General features: G+C 40.6%; 1 protein-coding gene across 1 annotated transcript in view; it reads right to left on the bottom strand.

The window, feature by feature from the left end:
• The window catches only part of ipo11 (importin 11), a 325,504-nt gene that overhangs the window by 218,675 nt on the left and 88,771 nt on the right, over positions 1–18,058 (bottom strand). Inside the window, exons 19-21 of the mRNA XM_052010436.1 lie at positions 13,117–13,233; positions 12,665–12,778; positions 6,307–6,422 (exon numbers count right to left, since the gene is read on the bottom strand). Coding sequence (XP_051866396.1) covers positions 6,307–6,422; positions 12,665–12,778; positions 13,117–13,233 — 347 coding nt within the window. The remainder of the gene's footprint in view (positions 1–6,306; positions 6,423–12,664; positions 12,779–13,116; positions 13,234–18,058) is intronic.

The following is an 18,058-nucleotide window of genomic DNA, read 5'->3' as shown; positions in this document are numbered from 1 at the left end:
CAAGGATCTATTTGCAGAGATAGGTGTTGAGTCCCAGGTCTCGGAGTTTGGTGATGAGTTTGCTTGGAATTATAGTACTGAAGGTGGAGCTGTAGTCAATAAATAGTCTAACTTAGGTGCCTTTACTGTCCAGATGCTCCAGTGATGAGTGTAGGGCCAGGGAGATGATGTCCACTGTAGACCTGTTTTGGCAGTAGGCGAATTGCAGTGGGTCAAGGTTTTCTGGGAGGCTGGAGTCAATGCGTGCCATGACCAGCCTCTCAAAGCACTTCATGATGGTGGATGTCAGAGCCACTAGTCAGTAGTCATTAAGGCATGTTACCTTATTTTTCTTAGGTACCAGGATGATAGTGGTCTTCTTAAAACAGGTGGGAACCTAACAGTGAAGCAGGGAGAAGTTAAATATGTCTGCAAATAACCCCACCAACTGATCAGCACAATATCTGAGGACACAGCTAGGGACAACATCCGGGCCAGCTGCTTTTCTTGGGTTCACTCTCCGGAAGACTGACCTTTCGTCCTCAACGGTGACCACGGGTTCAGTTGCATTGGAGGCTGTCAGGGTGGGTAGTGACAAATCACTCCCCTTCTGTTCGAAATGTTAAGCTCATCAGGAAGGGATGCGCTGTTATTGACTATGTTGCCCGACTTCATTTTGTAGCCCGTTATAGCTTGTAAGCCCCGCCACAACTGACGGCTGGTCTGGGACTCTATTTTGAACCGGTATCGTCTCTTGGCATTTTTAATAGCTTTATGGAGGTCGTATCTCGATTTCTTGTTAAGGTCAGGGTCAACTATTGGAATGCAGTAGTCCTCGATTTCAGTAGGGTGTGGATCTCCTGGTTCATTCTGTTTTCTGGTTTGGGAACACCCGTATTGTCCTCTTTGGTACACAGTCCTCAACACACTTACTGATAAAGTCTGTGATGGTGGTGACAAACTCATCAAGGTTGGCAGCTGAGTCTTTGAACATGGACCAGTCCACTGACTCAAAGCAGTCGCACAGAAGCTCATCTATTTCCTCAGACCAGCACTGCACGACTTTCTGTACTGGATCCTCCCATTTCAGTTTCTGTGTGTATGCAGGGAGAAGGAGCACAGCCTGATGGTCTGACTTACCAAAGTGAGGGTGGGGGGTGGCTTGGTAGGCATCTTTTATGGTTGTATAGCAATGGTCAAGGGTGTTTGGGCTCCTGGTGGGACAGGAGATGTGCTGGTAGTACTTTGGTAACACACTCTTGAGGTCGGTCTGGTTGAACTCACCTACAATAATGAAGAGGGCCTTGGGGTATCCTGTTTCAAGGTTGTTGACCACAGAGTATAGTTCATTGAGTGCAGGCTTCATGTCCGTCTGGGGTGGTATGCAGACTGCCATCAGGATAGCTGAAGTGAACTCCCGTGGCAGGTAGTATGGATGACACTTCACCGTTAAGATATTCTAGGTTGGGTGAGCAGGAACTTGCCTGGACCGTCACGATTTACATGCTAGTGTCCAAAGTCATCACCTATCAAGTCTGTTCTGGGGTTGGTAATTCAACCAGGTCAGATTTGTGCCACAGCCACAGCCAGCAGGAACCTCTGTCAGCCTTGCACTGCTTAGTGATACTATCATTTACATGTGGGCAGGAGGGTGGACACTTGCTTAGTAGCTTGCCCCAGGCAAAGGCCTTTGACAAAATATTCCACATGTATCACAATAAACATTTTCTAAAATGGGGTTTAGGCATGGAATCCGCAATTGGATATGACCGCTCTCTGCTGACATCAGTAGCACAATATGGGCTAGGAAACTCCAATCAAAACTGGAGTTTCGCAGGGCTGTCATCTCTGCTATGTCTTGTTTGTGTATTGTACCAAACCTTTATTGAGTTCAACAAGATAGGGACAAGAGGGGTGATCCCAGGCTGTAAAAGCACTCAGTTTAAACTCCCTGTACATGAATGACATCACCATCTTCTGCTCAGCTCCACTGTCATTCTGCAGACTGGCAAACATTTGGCTCAAATTGGTTTCAGTGTCAGAGAGAGTTGCAGCAAAAGCAAAGTTACCAGTCTTACCAATCCTTTGTTTCCACCATTAGTCTCATTACCTGAGCTGCTGGAAATATGGTTCTGAAGAGCAGGCTCATGAACCAAGTGCATATAGCTCAGGTGAAGCAAAAACTGGAGTGCAAATGTGGCACCCTCTCTCAATTATGGAATGAACCTGGTCATCAGATGCAAATGTTGTGCATGGTGCAGGTGTGGCTTATTCCCAACTCCTGCACAGCAGCAGTCAGCTGAGCCATCTTCCATTTCATCTGGAATTGGACAATGGATTGTATCTGGGGAGAAAATACAACTTCATCCTGTTAGCAAGCACTATGTGTGGCTCCAGCAAATTGTTGGCAAACACAAAATGTCACTGTTCTGAGGTTCTAACTGTCCCTAATCTTGCAAAGGATGAGTCTAGTCACAGTGCCACAGTATGGTTGGCATCTATTGGTCTCATATCCAGGAGTATCATTTATAAAAAGACTACATTCATACAATGACTGTTATGCTCTCAGGACATTCCAAAGTACTCCATAGCCAACAAAATACCTTTTGAAATGTAATCACTGTAGTTGGTGGCCATTCTTGGAAAGTTTGCTTGCATCCTGGCCTTAGTAATCTCTTTCAGAGACATTCAGTTACAACAGAAGTGTTGAACTTGAAATGGTAAAATACAGTATTTAAGGGGCCACAGTATTCCCATACTGTCAACCAGGAGAACATGTTAGAACTCAAACCCTACCAAGAAAGTGAAACTCCATGGTTCGAACTGGCTAAATATTGTGAATCAATAAGAAATTAAAAAAAGCAAAATGTACTAAGCTGGTCTTCTAGCATCAGCTTAGCAAAACTGTAAATTGCTTACTCAATGGACACAGAAGGTGAAAGAGGGGAGTAAATGTAGAATCCATTGAAAAAGAATGATTAAAAAAATGTTTCCATTGAACAGAATTATTTAAATGTTTGCCAATATATTTATTGCAATTGTTGCACAGTTCTGTCCATGATTAAACACTTCAAGGTTTCTATTGCATGGCTGGCATACTAATTAAGCAGTGCCTTAAAGGACATTATTAATTTAAGTGTAAAATTTAAACTTGGAGCCAGACATAGACCAATGTTTAAGGGATCACAGATAGATTTTACAAGTGTCAAATCCAGTGAATATTAACAGATATTTGCAAATAAATTGGATATTCCCTCACAATTCACTTATCTGCATATTCAACACAAATTTGAGATGTGGCAGTATTATTCAAAGCAGTCATTCAATTTTGCTGGCACTGAGCTGGGTCTGCTGAATATCACTGGAGTCATAGTAACTTGTTTTGTCAAGTTCCTCCCACATTATTTTGAAGCTTCATTTCTCACACTATGAAATGCCTAAAATGTTCATTAAAAATTGTGCTTTGATTTCCTGATTTCCCTTGAAAATTCTGCAATGCGATTGATCACTCAACATCTTAAAAACATTACAGATGCCATATTCAGGGATCTGTCTGGACTGATATCTGATGGTAAATAGTGGCATCATAAGTATGAAATACCTTTGCCAAGTCCTGAGGTTATAGAATTAAAATCTCATACATCCTTTATGACATAAAAGGCCATTTGGTTCAGAGCAATCTCATTCTCTGACTTACTTCCATGTGACATGTTCTGTCACACTTGCTCATTAACTCCCTCCTGATTCCCCCATCTACCCTAGGGGTAATTTACAGTAGTCAATTACTGTAACAACTAGCACGTCGTCAGGATGTGGATGAAACCAGAACACCCGGAGGAAACCCATGTGATCACAGAGAAAAAATGCAAACTCCACATAGATAGCATTCGTGGCCAGAATCAAACCTGGATTGCTGGAACTGTGAGACAGTTGCACTACCCGCTGCCCTAATTCATTTGCAAGGTTTGTGCTTCAGGCACAGAAGTTAGACATTTGAAACAGCAAAAGGAATAAAAACAAAACAGGTTAAAAGGTAAAAATAAACACCTAGCAGAATAATAAAGACACAAGTAATTGCAAAAATATCCATATGTTTTTACGCCAGCATGGACAAAACTGGATTAAATGGGACGTTGAGCAACAAATAATCTGCTGGAAGAACTCAGCGAGTCAAGCAACATCTGTGGAGAGGGAAGGAATTATCGACATTTCGGGTTGAAACCCTGCATCAGGACTGAGAGGGGAGATGGCCAGTATAAAGTGGAGAAGGGAGTGGTGAGACAGTGATCTCCTTCTCCTCTTTATACTAGCCATCTCCCCTCTCAGTCCTGATGCAAGGTTTCGACCTGAAATGCCAACAATTCTGTTACACACCCCTCCCCCCCAAAAAACAGATGCTGAATGACCCACTGAGTTCCTCTGCAGATTGTTTGTTGCTCCAGATTCCAGCATCTGTAGTCTCTTGTGTCTCCTTAAATGGTATATTTCCATGTTTTAATGTTATTTGGTGGAATGTTTTCAAGATTGATGCAAAAAAGTTCTATATTTACCAGAATTGTTCATCATGAAACTTAAACTTGTATTGCTGAATGATAAAACATATGCTGAAATCTGTGCTAAAGATACATTTCCACATCCACTTAAACTACAAAATATTGCAATTTTCCCTCAGAATTCAAGTATTATGACACCCTGCTGGTAATAAAATTAAAAAAGCCAAAAAATACCTTACATAAAACAATTATTTGGAACTGAATACATTAATCATTAAGTATGCAAACATGCTGAAATTCCTTCCAAATACTTCAATAAACATTTTTTTGGTTAAATAATCTTTTGCATGCTTTCATGAATGATTACATTAAATTAACAAAGACTGTTTGGGTCAAATTTTGCCGGGTGTAACCATTGGTTCTGACCTGGAGCAAGCCTCAAGACCTGCAAGTCCAGGACTTACTGAGCAACTGATGCTACCACATCTATCACAGTGGTCATTCACTAGACTTCATATGGAACCCAGTGGTGGCATCCAATTGTGCTGGGATTCCCCACCATTACCACTGGGGGATTTGTCTCTCCAACCTTTATCAGATGGGCCTGGAGTGGGATCAGAGACATCATTCATTTGAATTTTATTCTTTGGGTACAGGTTAGAAAAGCCACTTTCTGTTGATGTGCACAAATATTGGAGGTTTGATACGGTTGCAGATTTGGCAAAAGATGCATATCGCACAGTTCCAGGCCTCAAACAGCTGTTACGGACTCAGTGAAAGTCCCTTTAAGATAGAGAGTGTGTGTGTATGTGTGTGTGGGGCGTGCTTACGTCAATAGAAGATAAAGGACGTAATGACGTTGTTGAAGAAGTTAGAAGAAGAAGGAGAGAGAGAGAAGGGAGAGAGACACCAGCCTGCTTGTTTTCTCTATCGATGGATGAGAAACAATAACTGTGTTTGCCACTGAAATCCATGTATGGAAGTTGGAAGTAATCCGGTGGAGTTCACTTTGTTGCTGACCTGTAGAAGGAAACAGGTATTTGTGTGTGGATGACCACGGTTCGGATGCTTTTCAGGGTGAGGAAGTCACTACCGAGTAAACACTGAAGTGTCGTTTGGGTTCCATCGTGGAACATTTGGATTTCGTATGTACTCTCTCTATGTTTTTCTACACCTACGTCTTATCTTCTGACAACGGTGGTTGTTGAAGAAGCCCTTGCTCATGTTTCACCTTATGGCTTGCGGAACTGAACTTTAAGAACCATTCCGGAACTTGGAGTTTGGGACTTTGTCACACACACACACACGACGAGTTTAGTTTTGGGGTTAACGTTCGAGGTTTAACATTTTTGAATTCTAACATACTAACATTTTTACTTTTATTTTACGTATTATCATAAGTAGTGATTAATAAAATAGTTTTTAACACTGAATCATGCTCAGTGTGTTTCTTTTGTTGCTGGTTCGTGACACAGCTAAATCACAATTGTGAACAATCGCGTGAGACAGTTGGGACCAAGTCCCCGACAAACATTTCCATTACACTCCACCAAAGCCAACCTAAACTGCTGAACTGATATTCTATGAACTACTGAAAAGTTGATAATCTGTCAACAAGTTCAGGGCTTATGCATACTTTGGCATAAAATCTTGAACTTCCCAAAACAGGACAAATGTTCCTATTTGCTACAGAACACATGATGCTTTCCAACAAGATCCTGTCCAGTGAGTAAATGATGCTGTAACAATATAAAATAATTATAAGCATACTCATTAATGTTTTGTTAATTTCATAAAAGGCAAACTTAAAAGTTTCTCAGGAAGGTTTACTCACCATAATTCTAAACCATCTTCCAGGAGATAAACATGGGGAGGCTGGGCAACATCTGTACTTAACTGAATGACCGGCAGCAAGAATGGGTAGAGATTTTTGCTGTCTGCTCCCAAACCCTAGAGGTAAACAAAGATAAGATAAGATATCTCTTTATTAGTTACATGTACATCGAAACACACAGTGAAATACATCTATTGCGTAGAGTGTTCTGGGGGCAGCCCGCAAGTGTCACCACGCTTCCAGCACCAACATAGCATGCCCGCAACTTCCTAACCCGTACGTCTTTGGAATGTGGGAGGAAACCGGAGCACCCGGAGGAAACCCACGCAGACACAGGGAGAATGTACAAACTCCTTACAGACAGCGGCCGGAATTTAACCTGGGTTGCTGGCGCTCTAATAGCGTTACGTTAACTGCTACATTACTGTGCCTGCCTTCAATAGCAGGAAAAGTGAACAAATAATTCCACTGTATATAAAGGAAAATTATATTATTACGTATAACAACTCTATAGATACTCCCAAAATGTGCTCAAATGCACATTACATACAAATGTATGTGGTGAAAATAACATATCTATAGACAAAGGAAAATGATGAGAAAGAAGGGGTTTGACAAAGCCAATAAGCAAGGATAACAAAGGAAGGGAACCAGGTCAAGAATACAGTTACTAAGCAGAAGTATGAAACAACTGTTAATATAAAGGAACAATTGTTAATATAAAGGAACAATCATCAAAAGGGAATTGGACTGCGTGTCAACAAAGTACATTTTATTCAAAGCAAAGCAGGTGAACTAAGGATAATTGAAACACAGCTATGTAAAGAAGACTTAAAACAAACATACAGACTCACTTGGCTTCTTATTAAAAGTAAAAAAAAGTTGTAATATATTTTAAAATTGGTAAGTTGCAAGGCTCGAAATGCGCACACACCAAGTTTCCAATGAAATAGAAAGTTTTATTTATCTTTCACTTGGCAGCTGATTTCTTCCATTCATTTTGATGAATCCGCTGTAATTACACCAGAATATCTTGGCACGGGTGCAGAGGGGAGACAGATTTCCTAGCCACAAGGTGTCTATCAGCACCGTGCTGCAACATCTGCTTATGTTTAGCCCAGTTATTGGGCATTTCTACCAGCAGATCCACATGGATCTCAGTGGAAGACTGACGCTCTTGGCACAGAGCTTGCAGTCAGCATTGAATGGCCAGCACTTATGGTAGAAGCTAACCCAAGATAAAAGTCTAGAATCCTTGTCCAGATCCCCCACTGTCAAGCTTGTCCTTTCAGCTTAGCCCAATCAAGGTAGACTTTGCACAAAGGTAGAGCTTTGGGCTTTGTGCACATTTAGACTATTACATGAGGTGGGTGGGGTCTGGTAGCAGAAGAGGAGTGCAGTCATGCCCTTCCCATAAAACTGAGAAAAGTTTAGACAACCTCAGCCAGACCTTTAATTTAGCCAGCTTTCAAAGTCATTAACATCTTTGAATGTTTCTGAATACTCCTGCATGTCAAACTTTTAAAGTCATTTAAAGAATAAAAAAATGAAAATTCACATTTTAAAATTAAAATACTCTTTAACATAAAGCAACTCAAACAATATAGATTAACTAAAATGTACTTCACAGCCATTCTTCTCTATTCAAATGAATGGAGACACTGTTCCTCAACAAGGTTAACCTGCTACAGATTGTTCAAGCAGATTTACCTTCATAAGCACATATTTAAAGTTAGGAAGAGAAAGCAGAGGTACTATTACAGAAGGATAAACAATCATTAGAAAGTACAAGTTTCTGAGGACAATTAATGTAATTCCTATGTTTAAAAAAGTAAGCAAAGCATGTCAAGGGATTTATAGGCATGCTTAATTTTCCTAGTGGTGCCCACAATGCACAATACTCCAAGTGTGGAAAAATTATGTTACTTATTCAGATCATGAATCTCTTGTATGTCTGTCCTCTAGATATTAAGGCCAGCTTTCTATTACGAATGACATTTTAATGATCTGACTACACAGACCTTAAATCTTTTTAGATGCCCACCGTTTCTGGTCATGGCAAATCACTGAAAGCCAACATGCAAGTTCAGCAAGCGATTAGGAAGGCAAAAGGTATACTAGCCTTTATTAAAAGAGGATTTGAGTACAGGAGCAAAAATGCCTTATTCTACTTATACAAGGCCTTGAAGTAGAAGACAAACCGTGGCGTTGAAGTAGAAGAGTAATCATGATCTCGATGAATGGTAGAGCAGGTTCAAAGAGCCACAGGACCCATTACTGCTGTTGATACGCCATGACACCATGAAGTGAATTGAACTGGATGAAGATTGGCCTCAGGAGTCCAAAAAGACCACCCATTCACCACTTTTGGTAGAACAATTGCAGACTGGTCAATCTCTTCTTTGGCACTCATTACTATGCAATATGAACAGTGAGCCTGAGGATATTCTTGTTACCAGAGTAATTGATCACTATAATTCATAGCTGGATGTGGGAGGATTGCAAAGCTGAGATCTGAACAACAGTTGTGGTATTAGTTGGTTCTCTGCACTAAACCACTTTAGTGCAATTGTAGTCCTGTACAGAAAGGTTCAAAGGAGGACGCCGCATGTGCTGCCCCCACCACCCCCCCACCCCAACCACACCCCCAAGGATTTTCCCTTGGGCAGGTTGTCTCATCACCTACTTCAAGTCCAGTCACCCACCTGGTCAAGTTTAATGCTACCAAATCATTCTTGGAGATGAACATCGAGGTCCCCCAATCAGTGACTCCTCTCTGCCCTTACCAGCTTTTTCCAAGTGGTGTTTTATAAATTCATCAGCCAAAGGCAAGTAGATGGCAATCAGCAAATTTCCTTGCCCGTTTTAAGCCTTAAGCCATGCCCTCCCAAGCACGTGCCACTGTGCCGTCATCCTTTATCCTGCAAAATCTGGGATGTTGACTAAGAGTATGATTGACATGATATATATGGGGACTATAGGAAGGATGAGCAACCTAACCAGCCATTCAAGAGGGGGGAGAGAAAAGAAATGTAGTTGTAATTGGGGATAATGTAGTCAGGGGAATAGACACAATTTTCTGTCACAAGGATCAAGAGTCCCGAAGGCTATCCTGGGTTTGGGACATCTCATCTGACCTGCAGAGGAATTTGGAGTGGGAGGGGAAAGATCCAGTTGTTGTGGTCCATGTGGTTACCAATCATGTAGGTGGAACAAGGAAAGAGGTTTTGCTGAGGGAATTTGAGCAGCTAGGGACTAAATTAAAAAGCAGAACCAAAAACGTAATAATCTCTGGATTGCTACCTGAGCCACATGCAAATTGGCACAGGGTCAAAAGGATCAGAGAGTCAAATGCATGGCTCAAAGATTGGTGTGGGAGAAGTGGGTTTGAATATGTGGGACATTGGCACCAGTATTGGGGAAGGAGGGAGCTGTTCCAATGGGACAGGCTCCACCTGAACCATGCTGGGAACAGGGTCCTGGTGAATCGCATACTATGGCTGTAGATAGGGCTTTAAGTTAAATAGTAGGGGGGTTGGTTCAAACAGATTGGAAAAATATTGATAAAGTAAAAGGAAAGAGAGCACAGGAGAGGTTACTGAAGTCTCCAGAATAAAAAAAAATAAGATAAAGTTTAGAAAGGATAAGAATTTAACTTCAGGAAACATGGAAACAAGTTTGAGAAGAAGGGTGGTGAATACAGGACTGAAGGTGTTATATGTGAATGCACGCAGTATACAAAACCAGGTAGATGAGCTTATATTGCAGATAGAAATTGGCAAGTACGACATTGTGCGCATCAGAGTTGTGGCTAAAAGAAGATCACAGCTGCGAGTTAAACATCCAAGGATACACATCCTATCGAAATGACAGGCAGGTGGGAAGAGAGGATAGGGTGGCTCTGTTGGTAAAAAAATGAAATCAAATCCTTAACAAGAAGTGACAAAGGTTCAGAAGATGTAGAATCCCTGTGGGTAGAGATAAGAAACTGCAAGGGTAAAAAAAAAACCCTGATGGGAGTTACATACAGGCCTCCGAATAGTAGCCAGGATATGGGATACAACAGGAGATAGAAAAGGCATGTAAGAAAGTCAATGTTACGGGGGACTTCAATATGCAGGCAGCCTGGGGAAAATCAGGCTGGTACTGGATCCCAAGAGAAGGAATTTGTAAAATGCCTAAGGAATGGCTTTTTAGAACAACTTGTGGTCGAGCCCATTAGAGAAAAGGCAATTCTGGATTTGGTGTTGCGCAATGAACCAGATTTGATTTGGGAGCTTATGATAAAGAAACCCTTAGGAGGCAGTGATCATAATATGATAGAATTCACCCTGTAGTTTGAGAGAGAGAATCTCAAATCAGATGTATCAGTGTTACAGTCGAGTAAAGGTAACTACAGAGGCATGAGAAAGGAGCTGGCCAAAGTTGTTTGGAAGGGGACCCCAGCAGGTATGATGGTAGAGCAGCAATAGCAGGTGTTTCTGGGAGTAATTCAAAAGATGCAGGATCATTTCATCCCAAAAAAGAAGCAGCATTCTAAAGGGAGGATGAGGCAACCGTGGCTGACAAGGAAAGTCAAAGACAGCATAAAGTCATAAAGGGGTACTTGGATGCACATGACAAAATAGGCCAAAGTCAGCATGGCTTCCTTAAGGGGAAATCTTGTCTGACAAATCTGTTGGAATCCTTTGAGAAAGTAACAGGCAGGATAGACAAAGGAGAGTCAGTGGATGTTGTTTATTTGGATTTTCAGAAGGCTTTTGAACAGGGTGCCCGCACATGAGGCTGCTAAACAAGACAGGAGCCCGTGGTATTACAGGAAAGGTACTAGCATGGTTAGAAGATTGGCTGACCGGCAGAAGGCAAAGAGTGGGAATAAAGGGGGCCATTTCAGATTGGCTAAGATGACTAGTAGTGTTCTGCAGGGGTGGGTGTTGGGTCCGCTACTTTTCACATTTTATGTTAATAATCTGGATGATGGAATTCATAGCTTTGTGGCCAAGTTTCCAGATGATGCAAAGATAGGTGCTGGGGCAGGTAGTGTTGAGGAAGCAGGGAGTCTGGAGAAGGACTTGGACAGGTTAGGAGAATGGGCAAAGAAGTGACCAATGGAATATAGTGTACAGAAGTGTATGGTCATGCACTTTGGTAAAAGGAATAAAGGCGTAGACTATTTTCGAAATGGGGAGAGAATTCCGATATCGGAAGTGCAAAGGGACTTGGGTGTCCTCGTGCAGGATTCCCTAACGGTTAACTTGCAGGTTGAGTCAGTAGTAAGGAAGGCAAATTCAATGTTTGCATTCATTTCAAGAGGACTAGAATATTAAAAGCAAGGATGTAATGCTGAGTCTTTATAAAGCATTGGTCAGACCACATTTGGAGTATTGTGAGCAGTTTTGGGCCCCATACCTAGGGAAGGATGTGCTGGCATTGAAGAGGGTCCAGAGGAGGCTTACAAGAATGATTCCGGGAATGAAAAGGTTAACGTATGAGGAGCGTTTGATGGTTCTGGGCCTGTACTCGCTGGAGTTTAGAAGGATGAGTGGGAATTTCATTGAAACCTCCTGAATATTGAAAGGCCTGGGTAGAGTGGACGTGGAGAGGATGTTTCCAGTAGTGGGAGAGTCTAGAACCAGAGGGCACAGCCTCAGAATAGAAGGACGTCCCTTTAGAACAGAGATGAGGAGGAATTTCTTTAGCCAGAGGGTGGTGAATCTGTGGAATTCATTGCCACAAACAGCTGTGGAGGCCAAGTCATTGGGTATACTTAAAGCGGAGGCTGATAGGTTCTTGATTAGCAAGGATGTCAAAGGTTATGGGAAGAAGGCAGGAGAATGGGGCTGAGAGGGAAAAATAAATCAGCCATGATCGAATGGGGGAGCAGACTCGATGGGCCAAATGCCCTAATTCTGCTCCTGTGTCTTATGATTCCATGGAAGTGACTATGGCAGAATATTACTTGGTTAGTCCATGAGACAACTCTCCTATTAAAAGGTACAAAGCTTTCAATATTCACATGATTAACTGGATCAGAGGAACTTATTGTGTCCGAACTTGATGCCAGTTAAATCCAGTCCAAAATCAAACCAAACCACTGTTAAGTTGGGACAAAATTTTTTAATTTTCTCCTTTCTCCAAAAATAAAGACTCACTTACACAAAACATTGAGCAATAGAAGCCCATCGTCATTTCATTCATGTGTCATGTTGACAAGAACCCTTCAAGAGCTATATAAATTGCAAAAAGAATACAAAACAAACCTGATGCCATAGAATTGGACTCCCAGAAAAGCTTATGTAAAATATTTCAGTACAAGTTCACACTTGATGACAAGATAATACATTCATTCAAACTGTACCTGAACTAGGTGAATCAACGTGGTGAGAATTGCACACCGCAACATATTGTGATCTTCAGACTGCTTCCAAAGCAAAGGTAAATACTGTACCAAACATCCAACATAAGGACGAATCTATGAATTAAAAAAAATCTCCTGAAGCAAAAACTGAAGAAATAAAAACATTCAATTATACCAAATTAGATAAATTGTTCAAAAAATACATATAATAGGAAAAATTACAGAACTAATTGCTGAGCAAGGGTGCAATCAACAGAAATTTTTCCTCATAATCTATCATTTACTTTCCACATTCAAATATGAGTAAATCTCACCAAATGGCAGCCCTACCATTGCTGGAATGAAAACCAGAGAAACTTGTATGTGATTAAGTTTTCAATTTGAATAAACGGAACAACATTTGTGCAGAAAGTGTTAATTAAAACAAGATGCAAGCATTTCTAGAACATTACCTGCATTCCAACTCTTTCGATGACACAAGAAATGACGTGCAAAACATGCATCTTTGTATCACATTCTGTGACTTGTTGCAGCAATTGGAAGAGTAGACTGAAAATAGTTTCCAAGTACTACACAAGAAGAAAATAAATTTACAATTACAGAAATTTTCAAAGTTATTTTCAGCAACAAAAGAAAATTATTTGGAATGATTAGGAGAAGATCCATTGACAAGACAATATATGTGTGCTAGGAAGAAATTGATGTCTGAATTGTTTGAAACCTTTTCTTTTATTTCTGTATTATATCAAATTGCTATGCTAGGGAGGTAATTTGCTGCCTCTGCTTCTTTGCCCCCTCATATCTTCTGAACTAATTGTTGGAAAATGTAATTCTTTCCTTCTACACTGAATTGCTCCTTCCATGCATAACAAAATGCTAAAGCCACAAGTACCAACTTTCCGGCTTCATGCTTGTAATATATTAAGTACACTAAGGCATCTATATTTTTACCACTTAGATAGAGAACATAACAAATTGTCAAATCTTTAAACGATGACAGATTATCATATTACGGGTTATCAAGAAGACAAACAGAACGATAATGGCCAAGGGAAATTTCATTCAGTTACACTTGTTCTGAGAATAAAATCTCCGCCTTTGAGCTCCTATATCATTACAACAGGGGAAGAGACAACTCATTTGTATCAGAAAATCAAAAGAACTGCAGAAGCTGGAAAGCTCGAATAAAATCAGAAAACATTGGAAAAACTCAGCAGGTCAGGCAGCACCTTTTGCGAGGAGAAACAGAGTTAATGTTTCAGGTCCAGGATCCTTCATCAGAACTGAAAAAGAGAAATAATTTAGGCTTGATAGCAGAGAAAGTGGGGGAAGCGGTGAATGGAACAAAGGGAATTTCTTTGATAGGAAGAAATAACAGGGCAGTTAAGATTAAACTTTATGGTCCGTTTAATGTGTTGCCAACAGTGCATGGTCTGATTATATAAAAAAGACAGAAAAGAGACAAAGAATGGCAAGCAAAAATGGCCAGTTCTCATACAGAAAGAAAAATTGATATTGAGTTCCACAGGCTGCAATGTGCCCAGATGGAAGATGAGGTGTTGTTCCTCAGGCTGGTGTTGAGCCTTGTTATAACAGTGCTGGAGGCCACAAGACAGAGAGATCAGAATGGGAGTGGAATGGTGATTTAAAGTGGCAGGCAACCACGACTTCAGGGTCACTCCTGTAAACTCTGCAAAACAATCACCTAATTTCTCCAACGCAGAGGCCACATTGTGAATACTGAATGCAGTACACTACATTGGAAGAAGAACAAGTGTGTGACTGCTTCACCTGGAAAGACAACTTGGGTCCCTGGATGGTGGGAAGGGAAGAGGTGAAAGGACAGGTACTGCACCTCCTGTGGTTGCATGGGGAAGTGCAGTATGGCAGGGAACAGAAGACCAAACAAGAGCGAAGAGCAAACAATGGCCTGATGTTTGATGGTGGGTTCATGGTCCGGAGGGCAGCATGAGGATGTCCTCAAGGTGACACCTGACTTCTACAAGACAGAGGTTAGTTTGCCAATCTACAACAACGCCAGCCTTTTCGGCAGGCTTGATGACGATACTGGGGTTGGCTCTGAGTGAGGGAAGTGCTAGAAGTTCAGAGAGTGGTAGGTTGGTGCAAGTCAGGGGAGTGGAAAAAGCAAGGCAGTCAATGTCCCATCAGAAGACTTTTGTATGAAACACCATACCTTCATTTGAGTGCTCTCCCCCAACATGAGATTCAAAGCTGTAAATCCTAAAGGACAAAAGTGGATTATTTATTTCCAAAAAAAAATTGGATTACAAACAAGTAGTCTACATGATCACTCCATGCCATGTGACAATCAGGAAAAGCTAACAAACAGAATGTTCAGAGAAAGCCTTGTACAGAGGTCCACAAAGAGGAAAGGAAAGGATCCCCATCTCATTCATAGCACAAACTTTGCCCTTGCCTGACAAAATGAAATAACACATGTAGCCAAGCTTCAACTTTCCAATAAATGCAATACAATAAGAACAGTTTTTTTTAAATGGGAGAAATCACTGCTCACATTGAATGTGATCTAAGTATATGGCAGGGAGAGTAGAAGTGTCACTTCATTTCTTCAATTTTGTACACAGCATGAACTAGCAATCACCAACATGTTCAAAGAAGCAAACAAATGCAAGGTGACTTTCTAGGATGTAATCAAAATGTTGACATCCGATTGACTGTATCACTGTGAGATGAGGTGATATGAAGTGATGTTTTGATAGGTACTGGCTTCTGCGCTGGTCATCATTTAAGTGGTAATGCAGTCCACATCACAGCTGAGTGTCCAAGGCTATGCTGCCTGCCAAAATGGCTCAGCATTGTCAGGTTCAACAAGTGCTACAAGTGTGAATCAATGAAGTTCTCCGTAAAAACCAAGAACAAATCTCAAATGAAACTGAAGAGTTGATTCGTTAGTGGAATCTCACATACCAATGTGAAGCTTATTCCCATGCAATCCGCACTTTAAGGTCCAGAGACTGGCTTGCAAACAAGATACTGCCAACCAGAACCTTCCAGATCATGCAACTCATCAATCCCAGATGAGAGACAAGTACTGTAATGTTGAAAAGACTGCCTGTAAATTAACAGCAGATTCAAACAAAGCTCCAGAAAGTGCCGTGCAGACAGGGAAGCTAAGCTACAACAACTACAGATCATCATGATACCAAATCAATCTTTGGATGCTGAGAGCCAGTTAACACTTACAGTTGCCCAAAAGACAGAGTTTTGATTACGAGTTCCAAAAAAAAATGGAAAAGTGGGCTGATCATTTTATATTCGTGCTCAATCAACAGTCATTTCAGATGCCTGCCTTCATGAGATCCTGAAATGGGACATAGCAGCACATCTTGCTTAGCCAACTCTGGATGACAGGCTATGTGCAATCAAGCCGAAATTCTAGGGCTCAGCATCTTGAGATTTTATTTATTTCCATTTGTCAGAATGTGAGCTTTGAACTGGTTATTTTTGAACTGGTTATTTGGCCAGAAGAGACCGTTCCATACGACTTCAAGATGCTCACACTGTTCACCTCCAGAAGCAAGATGGGTACCGTGAACATTGCTGAAGTCAAAGAGAATATCCCTGCTCTCAACCTTCAATAAATTCAAAGCATTCACTTCTCAACAGACCATGACTACATTTTTAAAATAGACCATTCTGGGCAATCAATGCAGGTTTCAGGAACAACAGATCAGATTTCCACAGCTCGACAGAATCAGAAGTAGCATCATGATCTTTACATTATTTTTGTGTGCTTCACAAAGGCATACCTTTTTGCCAAGAGGAATAGTTTGTGGACAGCACTCAACATGAACTAGCAATTACAACTCATATGCATCTTGTGCTCAAATTACAAAAGCATGTTGGCAAAGTCATGGATCCTGGAAAAATCTCTATAATGCTTGGTGTAAATAATGGAACCAACTAAGAACAGCAGCATTTCAATTCATTATCTTTTTACCAATGCTGTTAGTCATCTTCCGAAATTGCAGCCTTCCAAAATTCTGCACAAATGGTAAAGTGTTTGATCTTCTACGTTTAATTGCCAAAACAAAGATGCTGACTAGAACTTTCCAAGACTTCTTCACTGATGACTAAGAAATTTTTGCAATACCATTTGCAATTTTTGACTATAAATTGCAAACGGTAGACATGTTTTAGTAATGTAGGAAGCATCCTGTAATGTAAAGTAGGTACCATCAACATTGATGATGATATCAGTGCTTTGTCTTTCCAAAGCCAATGCTTTTTGGGATATATGACCGAACGTCCATGTAATAAGTACAGTATACTTCTGAAGTCAAAGGTGGATGTCAATGAGGCTGTCATACTACCTCCACCTTTGTGTGGCTGAAAGACTTGAGACAATTGCTACTTTTCAAAACTATGGTTTCCATCGGTACTGCCTTCAAAAAACAGACATATGCAACATGAGAATAGCATCCAAAATGTAACGTATATTGAAGCAATGCTTATTTCAGCCTGGTCATAATTGGCAGGTTACATCAAATATACAGGATGTCTGCATTTCAAAGACTGCACTACACAATAAACCACAGCTTTCCAAAAGTGGTCTGAAAAGAAACAAATCTGAAAACTTGTCATTAATGACGAGAAACGAGAAAGAACCACAAAAGGACAGATTTATGGCACACAAATGCAAAATTGCAAAGATGATTTTGAGTTTTACTAAGTGGAAGTCAAAGCAGTCACTGCAAGGCATCCAACACTATGAGCAGCCATACTTGCTGATCATGAAACACCCTTGCACCAGACAAAGAAGTTTACAGAAGAATGACTGAGGCAATGGCTGAATCCATGCAGATGATGCAGACACCAATGCATCTATTAATATGAAATACAGCCATAAATCTAAGGTGGGTGGGTGGGAGGAAAGGAGGATATAAGTAATTTTGGATGACTGAAGGAAACAGCTGCATTATGATTTGAAGGAAGGATACAGTGCATAAACTGATCCTGGTTAACAAAATTGTACACGAACATAATCTAATCAAAAGAAAATTAGGTCCAGATTTTTTTTAAAAAATTGTAAAATTAGAAATCAGTCATTTTAAGCAAATTGAAAATTGACAGAAAACGCACAGTCCACCAACAATAGGAGATACTAAATTATGGCATGGATAAGGAACAAGAGCATCCTGGCTAGAAATCAAAGTGTGGGTTATGTTATTTTCAACACAATAAGTTGAGAATAAACGAGCATCTTTTTTTTAAAGAGGTGTATGAAAAATACAGAAAATGTTGCAGATAAAAATGGAAGAAGAAAATGAGCATAAAATAAAACATATATTAAAACAGTTCAGAAAAAAATATGAAAAGTAAAAGTCAACATAAAGGAAAATTACCAAAAAC

The sequence above is a fragment of the Pristis pectinata genome, chromosome 2 (assembly GCF_009764475.1).
Source record: "Pristis pectinata isolate sPriPec2 chromosome 2, sPriPec2.1.pri, whole genome shotgun sequence".
NCBI lineage: Eukaryota > Metazoa > Chordata > Chondrichthyes > Rhinopristiformes > Pristidae > Pristis > Pristis pectinata.
This window is presented reverse-complemented; position numbering and strand designations above follow the sequence as displayed.